Genomic DNA, 13,984 nt, shown 5'->3' with positions numbered 1-13,984 from the left:
GGGGGAGGCAGGTGAGGGATGACCAACCCCTGCAGCCTCCTTCTGGGATCCTCCATCCCAGTCAGGCCTGAGCATGGCTGACTGTCTCAGGGAGCTCCAAGATGAAATGTCTTTGAGCTGATCACCAATCTGTTAACTTCTCAGGTCACTGTTGGCCTCTACTTAGACACCAACAATGCTCCTTTTGTTCCATCGCAGATGTCACATGTATATGGTCACAGAAGAGGCCCTATTTTGTGATGAGAAACACTTGGTTTTCCCACTACAGCCCCAGGTGATCTAATGCCCTCTTCTGGCACCAGAGAGCACACACATGCATGTGCACATAGCCACACACAGATACACACATGTTCATAAATAGCGAATTCTAGTCCAAGATCTCTACCACCTTAAGTAAGCCTCGTTATGCATGGTCTGGGTCAATGGTTCTCAACCTTCCTAAAGCTGTGGTGCTTGGATATAGTTCCTCATGTTGTGGCGACCCCAACCATAAAGTTATTTATGTTGCTACTTCATAATTGTAATTTTGCTGTTATAAATCATAATGTAAATATATGTGTTTTCTGATGGTCTTAGGTGATGTTAGTCTTCAGGCATCTGTACTGGCCTGATCTTGGGTATGCGTCCTCAGCTGTAGCCACTAAGAGCACCTTCTGTGCACATATACTATGTTCCTCTTTAAAAGGGCCCTGCCCACCGCCCATCTTTCTCTCTCTTTCTTCCCTTCTGCTCCTGTCCCAGAGGCCAGTCTCCCTCTCTCCTTCCCTCCCCTTTTCCCATTCACTCTCCCCCAATAAAAAACCTCTCCACCTGAGCTCTGTTGCATGGCATCTTTCCCTCTCATGCTGCTTTTTAAAAATTACAGCAGACGATCCCTGTAAAAGGGGTCCTGACCCCACAGGTTGAGAACCACTACTCTCAGAGAGTCCCAAGGGGCTGGCATTCACTTCAGAATTCTTGGGCTTCCAAGGCCTTGGCTACCATGGCTCTTCAACAAACATGCTCCAGGAGTGTGGGTCCGTGTGGACGGCATGGAATTGTTCCCGAGTCCTTCTTCCCGTTACATCTTGCTCTGTAGAACAACCTGCTCGGGGGCTGGGGCATCAGATGGGTACTTGGGTATTCTGGTTTTTACCCCCAGTATATAACACATGCACACACAGACACAAATAAAGCAAAGGGAACCACATAGACACGGCTGTCCTCTGGGCCCCAGGCTTGTTTACTGCACAGCTGCTGTGAAGTACGAGCACTTTGACAAGCAGTCGAGGGTTATCATGTAGACATTCCTTAGCCAAGTATACCCCATCACCCCACAGCCACTCTCTGGGCTGCCCATCTTACAGCCACAGCTGCAGGCTTTCTCCTTCCTCCTGAGGGCCCCCTGTTGTGAGACCATTCCAGATCCTAGCTGGAGTAACTGCCTTGCAGCAAGCTACCATTCGGTGGGTCTATGTGCCAGACTGCAGCAAGACAGGCCATCCTTGATTTCATTCCTTACTTCAGCTGGACGGTGTTTGCTGGAACTGACTCAGTTCCTGGCAAGGACAAGGACTGAGTACGTGTAAACACAGTTATTTTATTGTCTAGTTTTGTCTGAGCCTTATGCTGTCTGAGCTTTAGTCACCTTTGGTGTTTTAGCATCAAGCAGTACTCTGTCTAGAGCAGAGCTGATGCAAACCTGCTCTGCTCTAGACATAAGAACTGTACAAAACTGATCAGTAGGGTGCTGTGGAGTAATCCTTTTGTACACTGTGAAGGTGCTTTGCTCTCATTGGTTTTAATAAAGAGCCAAACGTCAAATAGCTAGGCAGAAAGAAGTTAGGTGGGAGAGTCAGACTGGGAGAACACTGGGAAGGAGGAGGGGGGAGTCACCAGAAGATGCAGAGGGAACAGGAGATGAATATGCCATGTTGAGAAAAGGTACCACCATATATGGCAGAGCGTAGATAAGAAATACAGTTAAGTTGAAAAAGCTAGTTAGTAATAAGCCTAAGTAAGCTATTGACTGAGCATTTATAATTAATAATCAGTCTCTGTGTGATTATTTGGGAAACTGGTGGTCAAGATAAAGAGACTAGGTAAAAATGCTCAAAGCAGCGTAGAACAAAAAACTTCCTAGAGCATGAGGCTATGCTCTCAGGGAACTGAGGGGGAGAAGACAGCTGGCAGCACGCCATGAGCTAAACTGTGCAGTGGTTTAAGGTTTTGGTCATGCAGACAGAAAAGATTGCAGATACGCAGTAAAGACAGATCCAGATGGGGAAAACCTCTAAGTGGGTTATAGTTTACAAATGTACATAGGCTTGGGAGAGAAAAGAGAAAGAGTATAGACAGTCCTAGAAAAAAATTAAAAATAATAAACTCTTTAAAGAAACATTAAAGTAATATAAAGGAAAAAGGCCATGAAAAGATGAAAAATACTAAGGGAGTCTGTATGTTACGGGGCTGTCTTGATTTTTTTTGATTGCTGATGAACAAGTGATAGTTGCTAAGAGACACACACTGGCTTGTGATGGCTGCTGGATTAATCTAACCTATGTATTTTTTAAATGTTTTGACTTCAAAATGGAGATCAAAAGGTGTGTTGCTTTGTGGAAGGGGTTATGCTTTTGTTCCCATAGAAAATGAAAGGCTATAGATTTGTTCAGGGTTAGAGAAGATCATGTTTGATGGAGGAAGACCCCCTGAAAATCTTGGCTACAGACATAAAGAAATAAACCTAGAAAAACTATGACATACAACATACGTTTTACTTACTCAAACATAAAATAAAAATTATCTTTGGCTAACTTGTGTACAACACAAGTCTATACTTGTATTAATGCAGATATATATGTTACCTTTGAAAGTTTATGTATTTTCAGAGAAAGGGAACCAGGTAACAATAAAAATGAATGGCTCAGGTGAACCAGCATCTCAGAACACCTCTGTTGTAATTTCTTCAGAGTTCTGCATCCATAACAACTTCAAGGCTGCTGGCTGAGGTGGTCTACCCTTATAGACTACTCCAGCCAAGACTTAACCATTATCCTGATATCCTCAAGGTTCCCCCCAAAATGCCAGGGACAATAGGAAGCACTCTAGAGAAAACAATGCCCACATTCCCAAGAGATGGGTTATGGATGTTTGTCATCATTTAAGGGGAGTTGGTTACAAGTTGTGTTGGTCATAGTCAAGAATAAAGCTAACCAAAAAAGTTAAATCAAAGATCTCTTTCTAAAAAAGGGGGGAATACAGACAAGATGAAATAAAAAGGTAGGTTATTAAATCTACTTTAATCCAAAAAGCAACTATTAATCTTAAATATTTTACATTGGTATGGATTTTGGTTTACTGATACAAATTTAAAGTTATTTTTGTTACACTGTATGTGTGTTTCTACTCTTGTTTGGGTTTATGTGTTTATGCAGCTCATTAAAAATGTAATGTATAATTAAGAAATACAGATTTGTAGTCATCTATAGTAATCAAACTTGTAGTCTTATTCAGTATATTTTCAAGGTTAAACAGATATATTTAGATAGGTGATCTTCAAATACTTCAAAAACCTAAAGAGTATAACATTTAAAATGTTTTAATAATATAAGGTTTTTCTTGACAGTGAGACACATCTGCTCCTAAAAGCACCAATTTGCTTCAGAGAAGATAAGGGACATCGAAGAAACTCTGCATGGAGTTTGCTTTCTTTGTGGCAAAAAGCTAGCCACTATGCAAAGAGACCGTCCTTGCCTCAGTTGCTGAGTATGCTGTCCAAACTGGACCAGCAGGATGCAAAATAGAGTGACTGCCAAGCTCTGACAAGGCAGGACAATCCATCAAAATCCCTTGTTTCTCAGAAATGTCTGTCAGATATACTAGGCCTGTATGTTAAAGATGGATATGCCAACATTACAGAGGAACTTTGGGTGACTGTCCAGGCAGCCGATGTCTCTGCATTAGGTAATATTATATCCTTCTATGGTCTTTGATGGAGTTAAAGACCAAATAGTTAGACTTAGTTTTCCTTAGTTATGCTAAAAAATAAATTAGGCATAAAACTTTAGACTCACAAAGATAAGATAGATAATAGAGTATTTTCTCTAAATTTGCCAAATACAAATGGACTGGATAGTGCAGTTGAAATTCTTGCATATTAAAGCCTTCCTTTTTAATTAGACAAAAAGGGGGAAATGCTGAAGAACAATCCTTTTGTATACTGTAAAGATGTTTTGCTCTCATTTTTTTTTCTCGAGACAGGGTTTATTTGTAGTTTTTGGAGCCAGTCCTGGATCTAGCTCTTGTAGACCAGGCTAGCCTTGAACTCACTGAAATCTGCCTGATTCTACCTCTCAAGTCCTAGGATTAAAGGCGTGCACCACCAAATAAAGAACCAACTGGTCAATAAGTAGGCAGGAAGAGGTTAGGTGGGAAAGCCAGACTGAGAGAACACCGGGAAGAAGGGCAGAGTCACCAGCAGACACCGAGGAAACAGGGGATGAACATGCTGTGCTGAAAAAGGTACCACCACATGGTAGAGCATAGATAAGAAATATGGGTTAATTTAAGCTGAAAGAGCTAGCTAGTAATAAGTCTAAGCTATCGGTCAAGCATTTATAATTAACAGTAAGTCACTGTATGGTTATTTTGGGAGCTGGTGGTCCTGACGAAAACCTCTGCTTAAGTAGGGGTTTGTGTAGAAGGTGTTTTTGTCATCCACTGGCCTGTAAGCTGTCTTTAATAAACTCACGTTACTCATCAAGATAATGTGATTATAATAATAATAATAACAACAGTAATACTATATCCCTAATAAACTCATGCTACTCATCAAGATAATGTGACAATAATAATAATAATAATAATAATAATAATAATAATAATAATAAATAACAGCCATGAGTAACTGATGCTACTCATCAACCTGATCAAGTCATTTTCAGGACTATTGGTGCCAACCCATTTTAGGAGTCACATAAAACCTGCCTCAAGAGCAGTTAGCAGCCTTGGGAGCTGGGTGTAGGTCGAAGCCCAGTGACAGTGGTGACAGTAATGTGAGCTGTGCTGCGTGGCTGTCCCTCAGGAGAGAGGAGGACAGAAGGGGATGTGCCCTGATATCTGGCTATGGCTCAGTTGAGGGAAACATGGCAAGGACTTTTACCACACAAATTTATTTAAATAAAAGTGAACACATATGCAGGCTAGTGCCCAGGGGGCAAAGATGGGGAGGTGGGAGAATGGGGGACAGACAGAAAATGGGGGCCAGGCAGAGTCTGTGTGGTATAACCAGGCTGCAGGAGGGAGTGGCTAGGAAGCCTTGGGGCAGTGCTGGGCTTCGGTGCTGAGGCAGGGGCCTTGGGTGGGTGAGCCCAGTGCCAGGAGGTCATTTCTATCCCTCGCATGCTCCCTTCTCTCTCCCTGATCCCTGGACTCACAGCACTGCCTCCCCAACCCCCTACCCACTTCCTCATACCAGCCTTTCCCTCAACTACTGAGAGAGAAGTCAAAAGACAAAATAAATAAGAATTGGTGAGTCCTGCCCAGTCTCGGCTATGGGGAAGGGGAGCCAAGCCAGGAAGACTGCCCCGAGCCCTGCTGTCAGCCCTGAAGAAGAGCAGTAAAGTGCAAGGACAATCCAGTAAGTAAAAATATACCAATGCCTTTGTCAAATATACAGCTGCTGGCTGTCGGGGAGCAGGGGGCTGGCTGGTGGGTGACGGCAGCACCCTGGAAAGTGTTGGCCAACACAGCATGGAGACAACGGAAATAAATAGGAGTGGGGAGTGGACAGGGGTCCTGGACGTCCCCTGGGCCAGTGCCACTTGAGGGACCCAGACAGAGCCTCATCCTCTTACCAGCCCCAACCTCCCGAACCCCACTTGCCCAGCTCCCCAGTGCTGCGGCACTGACACAAAGCACCCGGCTGGCTGACTGGCTGTAGGAAAGGACTTATAATGTGGGGTGGGCATGGGGGGGCAGGGAAGCCACAGTCAGTCAGGGCTGGTGCCGCCCTCAGTACTCGTCCTGGTCTTCCTGTTGGTGTTCTTCAATTTCATCATCCTCAGGGGGTGCAAATCCCTCCTGGAGAGGAGAGAGAACAGTGAGCCAGCTGCCCAGACTGAGGGCTCAGGTTCCACACACAGTCTGGAGACAGGGCCAAGTGGCCCCAGATTCAGAGGTCTGGTAGAGCAGTGGGAGGGGTGAGTGAGGCTCACCTCAGTGGCATAGAGAATGCCGATGATGCCCGCGATGACAGGGCTGTTTTCGCTTTCGTGTTCCTGGCAGATCAGCTCGATGTCACGCAGTTTGCTGAAATAGAAGTCTCGTTCTTTCTCCAGCCCATCCACCGTCAGCTTCAAGTCCAGCAGCTGCTTAGGCAGGAAGAAGTATTTATGCCAGATGGTCCTGCCTCTGACGCTTCTGCCTGCCTTCCTCCTGTCCCCAGCGTCAACTCCCCTTTCCTATCCCACTCACCTGTTGGTTGAGCTCAAGAATCTGGGCATCAGCCTCATGACCACCATTTCGGGCTGATGGGGGATTCTTCCGAAGGATGCAGGGTGGGGCCACATTGCTGAGTCGGCCAGAGGTCTGCATGTTCTTGGGGCCTGTGGGGGACGTCCTCTGCGGAACTGTCCAGAGGACAAGAGTCAGACCACACGGCACGGCCCATGAGACCCCAGTATGAGGACCATGCAACAGACAGGCACTCTCCCTCAGAAGAGCAGCTACATCTAGGCCTCAGCCTCAGCCACATGTGACACTAGAGCCACTGCACAGCCCTTTGGCAAGCCTGGGAGCGTGAGTGCCACAGGAAGCTAAAGGGAAGGGGACCTGAGGAGAGCTGGCCTGAGGGCGGGATGCAGGACACTTTGATGGTGAATTTGATGAAGTGGAGTTGGTTGGCTCTATACTGACAGATGAGACCCAAGAGAGCAGCTGATGCAGTCTGTCCCAGCAGAAGCCAAAGCCACCCTCAGTGAATCTCAGCCCCACCCCTCCAGCTCCCTCTCAGTTTGGGCTCCGTTTCCCCCTGCTGGGCTGGACCGGTATCGCACAGTGGTGGAGGACACAGGCTCCTCCCTAGCACAGCCTGCATGCTGTGGCTACTTGCTCTTAGCAACTGGCACCTCCCTAGACAGCAGCTGCTTTAGTGCAAAGCAAGCAGTTGGGTGGGCCAGGCCCAGGCAGGACAGCAGCGCAAACGGAGGAGGTGGCTCTGCTATGACGGGTCAGATGCGGCTGGGAGCTGCTCCCCTCTTTCTTGCCACACACTTGCTGTCACCACAGGCCTCATTGCTTCTGTTGCTGCTCCTAGCAGCCCAGCAAGGTTTCATTTCTGGAAAGGAATCTCTGGGCTATGGGATTTTGGAACCTGCTTTCGGGTATCCAGTGGGCAGGGATATACAAGGGGCTTGGGTCCGGGCTCCGGGAGCTCAGCCTGATGGCTCTGGACAGTGGAGCCAGGCCCCACCCAGCTTGAGGCAAACAAGCTAGCTCATGTTATTCAACAAAGCGTCCTGGGTCTCAGCAAGCTGCTACCATACCTGGTGCAGGTGGCTCCCTTCTCAGGACAACTTTTGGAGCCCTCTCACCCCAAAATGGGACTCCCCATCTAGGTAAGCAGCAGGTGATGTCATCTGAACTCCGTGATAACAGTCTCCTCCAGGCTGGCAGGGCTGGGCCGGTAGCCCAGGGGGCACTCCTGGCTGGATAGCCCTGCCGGCCCAGCCCCCCAAACTCCCTCCACCAGCTTGGGCATGTTACCTGCTGTGCCAATGAGTTTCTTGGATTTGTTGAAGATCTGATCACCTGGGTTAGGAGGAGGCGCTACGTCCTGGCCCTGCCGTGCCAGCAGAGGGTTATAGTCCTTCCCGTCATAGTTTGCATCAAAGAATTTCTTAAACCATTGAATAAACTCAAAATTATCTTGGAACTTTCCTTTCACTAGTTTCTCTACAGGAATGATCTGAAATAAACCATAGAAGCACATCATTTTAGGCAGCTGCTGTGGAGGACGGCCTTCCACTGTGAGCACAGGGAAGCCAGCCTAGGCCACAGCATTGTCTACCTTCTCCATCTGCACCCCCTCCCATGGCACCAGAGAGGACAAGCAGGCTGGCAGGCCCCACCAGGGAGGAACTCAGGGACATTCCTTTCCTACAGGCACAGGAAAAATTGTGTGGGAGGTGACCCTGCCGCCCGCAGGTGAACTGGAGGCTCAGGGTCCATACGGGCAGCATAGCCAGCTGGCATGTTGTGGGCCTCTGAAGAGATGTGGCAGGGGTCATACCCAGAGCCTTAACATCTGGAGTGGGCGGGCCAATGAGGAGAAAGGGAAGGAGGTGTTGTCTCGGTGGAGTCTGGGCAGGTGCATTCACTGTGACTTGAGCTGGGTGGACAGCATTCTTTTTGGGGTTCAGGGTATAAAGACGTGGTAGAATAAACCAAGTATCCCTTGTCACCCTGGCTGGTGGGTCATCTTCTTCCCCAGGGCTATACCGCTCCTCATGGACCCCAGGGGTACAGACACCTACTTTATCGACACCCATCTTCTTGAAGGCCGCTTGCAGCACCTTGAAGTTGTGGATGTATTCGTGTTCTAGTTTGGCCTGAAATTTGACCTTCCTCAAGTGTACACAGCCAGGGAAGAGCATGTCCATGAACTGGCAGTAGGCTGCCCCTGTGAGAAGAGAGGCATGGCTGACGAAGGGGCCTCCCCCACCACCAGGGCCCCTGCTGCTCTACTTTCCAAAGCCTGGTCCCTCTCCCTTTGTCCTGCAGCTAGGGCTTGTCCATCTGGGATGTTAGATACGGTTAAATTCTCCTTGGCTTTACAAGAACATCCATGATCACCAGTTATGTATTTATCTGGTGGTGGTGTTAAGGACTGAACCCAGGGCCCTGCAAATATGGGACAGGCACTGTACCACTGAGCTACCTGCCCAGGCCCCATACTGATCCAAACCATGTACTGGTGCCATTCCAAGCACTTCAGTAAGTAGGAGAGCCCTATAGCCACCTGACAGAGACAGAGGATGGCTCTTTGACTGGATGGGAAAACTGGCACCTACAAGGGCTGCAGCAGAGAACAGAGTTGGACTCAAAGTGGCTCCATGGGACCCCCATGCTGTTAAATGGTGGCTTCCCTGTCTGTCCTGGCTCTGGTCACCCAGGAATGCCCTGTCAGCTCTCCACCTTTGCAGTCTCAGTTTTCTGATTCCGACTCTAAGTATCACGTGCTCTCCCTGCTCTTCATCTTCACGTTAGTTACAGTCATGTGAACCTTTCCCATGGGTCACCTACCCGAACAGAGCTGTTCGATCTTGGTATAGTTGAGGTGCAGGGAGTCATTGACCCACGCGAGCATATCATGGCGACTCAGATTCTCGCTGGTCACAGATGTGGAGTACACATTGACGGCCATACCCCAGCTGTAAAGAAAGAAGAGATGATGGCTTTGAGCTCTCCCCAGCCTGGTTGAGCCCTGGGGACACAAGGAGCACTCTTTACACAGTCTTGCAATTCCCATAGAGAATGAATGGGCTTACTTTGATTCCTTAGACAAGTTAACTAGTGTCTTTTATACCTAGGCTCTCTCCAGGAGCTGGTGAATGATACAAAGTTAACTAAGTTTCTACCTAAAGGAGACAGGCAAACCTCAGCACAGAGAGAAGAGCAGTTGATGAACACATGAAGGTCAAGAATGGTAAAAATTAAAAAATAAAAAGGTGTGTGTGTGTGTATGTATGTGTGTGCATGTGTGTATATGTGTATGTGCATGCGTGTGTGTGTGTATGTGAAAGAGAGAGAGAGAGAGAGAGAGAGAGAGAGAGAGAGAGAGAGAGAGAGAGAGAGAGAGAAAGAATCTCTGGCTTGTTAGGGTTGTGAAGGCTCAGAGCAGAGATGGGAAGAGATTTTCTGGGCAGACCAAGTAATGGGGTAAAGGGGCCCAGTAGCCCGAGAACTGGCAAGAACAAAGGCATGACTCATTTCAAGAGCTCTGAGTGCTAAGTAGGCCTGGGGCATAGGTTTCTGTGTTGAGGCATGATGCAGTGAGATTAGCAGGGACAGATCTGGAAGGGTTTTGTTTACCCCCGGGGAAATTCTATTTAGTCAACTGGAAGTCACTGGAAGGTTTTAAACAGACAGTAACCGGATCAGATATCTGTTCTAACGCCAACTAGCCATTGCTTCTCCTCTGCCTCTGCATCCCCATTCCTGTGGCCAGCAGTCTGCTAGATGACCCACCTAAAGGCAACTAAGTCCCATTTGTCCAGAACTGTCTCATAAAACATCTTCGGTATTTACAACTGCAGAGACTATAAACACCAGCCCTGAATCAGTCTTGTTATAAACCTGTGAGGTCTGCTAGCCCACCAACGCTCTCTTCTGCCATCTTCCAGTATGCCTCATTCCTCAGCTCCCCCTCCTCAATGGTCCAGGCTCTTCCCTCCCTCCGACTTTTCTCATAGTTTCTGGCAGCCACAGCTACCGGGTACCTCCCACAAAGCCTTCCGGCCACCATTTCTTCTCCCTCATCCATTCCAACACCCCTGAATTTATTTAACAGCAGGCCTGGACACCCACACCCCAACTTCAAGCCAACAGTGGTAAATAAGGTGCCCAGGCATGCGTTCGTTTGGCAAACTTGAACTGTTTAGCCGTGGCAATGTTGGAAACATCTGGGCTTGATATTCACAGGCTAGGATACTTTGCACAGACCACTGATGATTTCTGAAGGTTTATTTTATTTTGCCACTCTGGGCCAAAATGTTCCCCACTCCTACAGATGGCGCTGAGCAGAGGCATTCAATCCAATCCAGGAGGCAGGCGTGAGCCCCTCGCTACCTACCACCCTGAACAGAAGTCAGGAATCAGCTGCGCTTGGTCGTTGCAAAGAAAAGTGGGAACAAGTCTTTATTAGAAACGGAGAAACAAGTGAGATAAAAGCACTATGTGCCCTAAGAACTGAAGAGCTCTTATTTCTGGAATAAAAAATATGTTTCCAGGTTTTTTTGTTAGTTCATTTGTTTTCTGAGACAGAGTTTCTCTGTGTAGCCCTGACTGTATTGGAACTAGCTCTATTGACCAGGTTGGCCTCGAACTCACAGAAATCCACCTGCCTCTGCCTCCCAAGTGTTGGGATTAAAGGTCATCATCCCTGGCTATTTTTCTAGATTTAATGTGCAGTGTCTTTGGTAAGGAAGACAATACGGCCCCAATTCCTAGAACCCTGCAGGCAGTCATCCCCTCCCACAAGTACCCCCAACTTGATACTCAGAGATGCACAAGGACTATCATCTCTAATGAGATGGCGTCCACACAGCCCAGTGCTGTGAGACCAGGGATGACATGTTGTGAACCACTGGGGGAGTAAATGAATGGACTTTGGGACTGGGGACAGACTGCCAAAGGCAGGCTGAGGAGAGAGCTACCTCTGGCTCCTAGCTGGAAGAATTTGGAGATAAGGCAGAGAGACAGGATCTGTTTAGGAGTAGCACAAATGGTAGGAAGGGGGTCCCACTAAAATATTTCCAGAGCTAGAGATGTAGCTCAGTTGGTGGGGTATCTAGCATGCATGAAGCCCTGGGTTTGATCTGCATGAAAAACCAGAGGTGGTAGCATGAGACATGGTATCGTCCTCCTCCACATCAACCTGGAGACACACTCTTGATGGGCTAGACCTAGCTAGACCATCAAACTGGACTTTGATCAAGCCGCTCACGCTAGACCAGGCAAATGTGACAAGTCCGGCTGTAGAACAGGGCTCACTCAGCTTTGTGTGGGCTGCCTTGTCCCTGGCCCTCACCACCGCTGTCTAGTGGAACCTATGACATGCGTCTTTAACTTAAACGAACCTTTCCTTCAGCATAAAAACCACTAAAGAAAAATCCTGTTATTTACTCCTAGTTCTTCTCTGTTTCAAAATAAGCCCTTTCCTTCACTGTCTGGGGGAAAGGGAGACCAAGTGGGGCTCAAAAGTCAAGAAAAACAAAAATTATCATCGTGGGACTTTCTAAGGACTCAGGATCTGGCAATTTCAAAGGTTCCCCAGGATAATTTTGACTGAGTCTGAACCCGCTGCCCTGTGCCTGACCCTCAAACTCACCACTAGTCATGTTTCTATGCCTGGCTCCCCTGCAGGAAGGGCCCGGAAATATGGAAATATGGTCTGCCACTCAGGGAAGCTGCTGAAGGGATGGGTAACACCTTTCACACCCTTTCTCAGTGTCTGCCGTCACTCTCTGACTTGGGTCCCCAGCTCCACTCCTTGGGTCTGGTGCCAGCATTCTCCACAGAGAATTTCACTATGGGACTCTATGGCATCCTGGGCAAAGCTAACAGTGGCATTCTTGCACTCGCAAAAGCATCAGTGTGTCTGCCCCTACTACTTGACCAAGTTCCTCAGGGCCGGGCTGTGTGATTTACCTCTGGATTCCCTGCTAGCACTTGGTGAGCAGTAATGGCCTAACCACATTGGTGGAAGGTGGAGGCTGGAGTCAAGGCTTCTGAGCCTCTAGGGGAGTCCTCCGGAGTACTAGCAGGGTGGTGAACAGCGTGGGTGGATCCTAAGCTTTTCAAGGGCAAAATGGGAAAGAGTCAAGGATGACGTTTCATCTCACATTCAGGGCGATAAACAGTCGAATCAAATGTCCCACGTTTCAGGAGATAAACAGTCAAATCAAACGCCACAATGCGTGGCAAAACAAAAGCACGACAGGAAGTCAAGTAAGGTATGTAATTCAGAGAGAGGTGGACCAAATGGGTGTGTCTGCTGGGCTGGGTGCAGTGGGCACATGTTGTTCTGGTAGCTGTCAAAATGAGCCTCTCCCATATGGACTCATTTCTCCAGGCGGCCCCTGAGCTCTAGTCTGCTGACATTCTGGGGCAGGCCTAAAAGGGTCTAGGCTTGTGGGTGGTTCTTGTTCTTAGTTTTGCCCTGGGAATTCTTGAGTCAAATAAGGGATTTTATTCTGTGTAATGGGTAAGACTTTCGAAGGCAATGGTCCTATACTTCACTCTACAGTCTATGACCTTCAAAAGGGTATTTAGCCTGAGGGAGGCCTTCCTGAGCTTCTATGGAACCAGACCTGCTGAAGGTTTAGGTCCACTCCATGCATTCCAGAGGCTCCACACTAGGAGAAGCCAAATGTGTGTGCATGTGCCTGTGTGTGTGTTTGTACTATATATGCATACTATTTGTCTCTCCATCTACCCATCCACCCACCTGTCAGTCCATCCATCCATCCATCCATCCATCCATCCATCCATCCATCCATCCATCTATCTATCTATCTATCTATCTATCTATCTATCTATCTATCTATCACACATTGTTTTTTAAACCCCAGCTGATCCTGCTGTAGGCCAGGTCTAAGAACCACAGTCATCATCTTGGCAATGGCATAGGCTGGGACAGCAGGATTTATTTATTTTTGCCACTGCTCTTGAGGGAAAATGTTAGTGCCCTCCTCCTTGGTATCAAGAAAAATCTCTATAGTTTCCTTAGAGTTTAGACTACAACTGCTCTCAGGAGTCACCAGGAGCTACGTGACTACTTGTGTCCAGGTCTCCTCCTTGGCCAGAAACCTCCCATTCTGTCAGTGCCCCCGATGGGGGAAGGGTCATTTCCTATGCTTCCCAGCTCCTTTAAGGGCCAAGTAACCAATCATGTAACCCCCTATCACTGGCCTTTGTGAGAGAGCAGCCAATACCAGAACCAGAGTGGTTCTTGCAGGCGGGGCGCTCTCTGCTCTGGCTGGGTCCATCTTGGGTCAGGGGAACTCATCTGATGGGTCCTGTGGAGACCTACACACCTCCTGTAGTGCCATGAAGAAGCCAGCCTTGTGGCCCCTTGTTAGGCTTGGGGACAGGGGCAGACGGGCGCCCTCTTTCAGTTTTCCTGTCCTGAGTCTGGCCCTGGGCATGGAAACAGACACGCCAGCAGGTGGCACCTAGGTCCTTCCTTGCACTGTCTCTCCCAATCAGGGCCTTCTCCCTAATA

General features: G+C 48.0%; 1 protein-coding gene across 2 annotated transcripts in view; it reads right to left on the bottom strand.

Moving 5' to 3' along the window:
* Nucleotides 1-5,131: 5,131 nt before the first annotated feature.
* Mapre3 (microtubule associated protein RP/EB family member 3) overlaps nt 5,132-13,984 on the bottom strand; it is a 49,366-nt gene continuing 40,513 nt past the window's right edge. Inside the window, exons 2-7 of one of the 2 annotated variants that reach the window (XM_050128508.1) lie at nt 9,283-9,410; nt 8,514-8,659; nt 7,744-7,945; nt 6,454-6,608; nt 6,195-6,347; nt 5,132-6,060 (exon numbers count right to left, since the gene is read on the bottom strand). In XM_050128508.1, the coding sequence (XP_049984465.1) occupies nt 5,992-6,060; nt 6,195-6,347; nt 6,454-6,608; nt 7,744-7,945; nt 8,514-8,659; nt 9,283-9,403 (846 nt within the window). In that variant the 5' untranslated portion in view covers nt 9,404-9,410 and the 3' untranslated portion in view covers nt 5,132-5,991. The remainder of the gene's footprint in view (nt 6,061-6,194; nt 6,348-6,453; nt 6,609-7,743; nt 7,946-8,513; nt 8,660-9,282; nt 9,411-13,984) is intronic. The other variant, XM_050128509.1, reaches the window with a different exon arrangement.

This window comes from Alexandromys fortis, unplaced genomic scaffold (assembly GCF_014885135.2).
Source record: "Alexandromys fortis isolate MF-2015 unplaced genomic scaffold, M_Fortis_MF-2015_v1.1 scaffold_304, whole genome shotgun sequence".
Taxonomy (NCBI): Eukaryota; Metazoa; Chordata; class Mammalia; order Rodentia; family Cricetidae; genus Alexandromys; species Alexandromys fortis.
The sequence above is the reverse complement of the archived record's forward strand: the minus strand, read 5'-3'. Positions and strand labels throughout refer to the sequence as shown.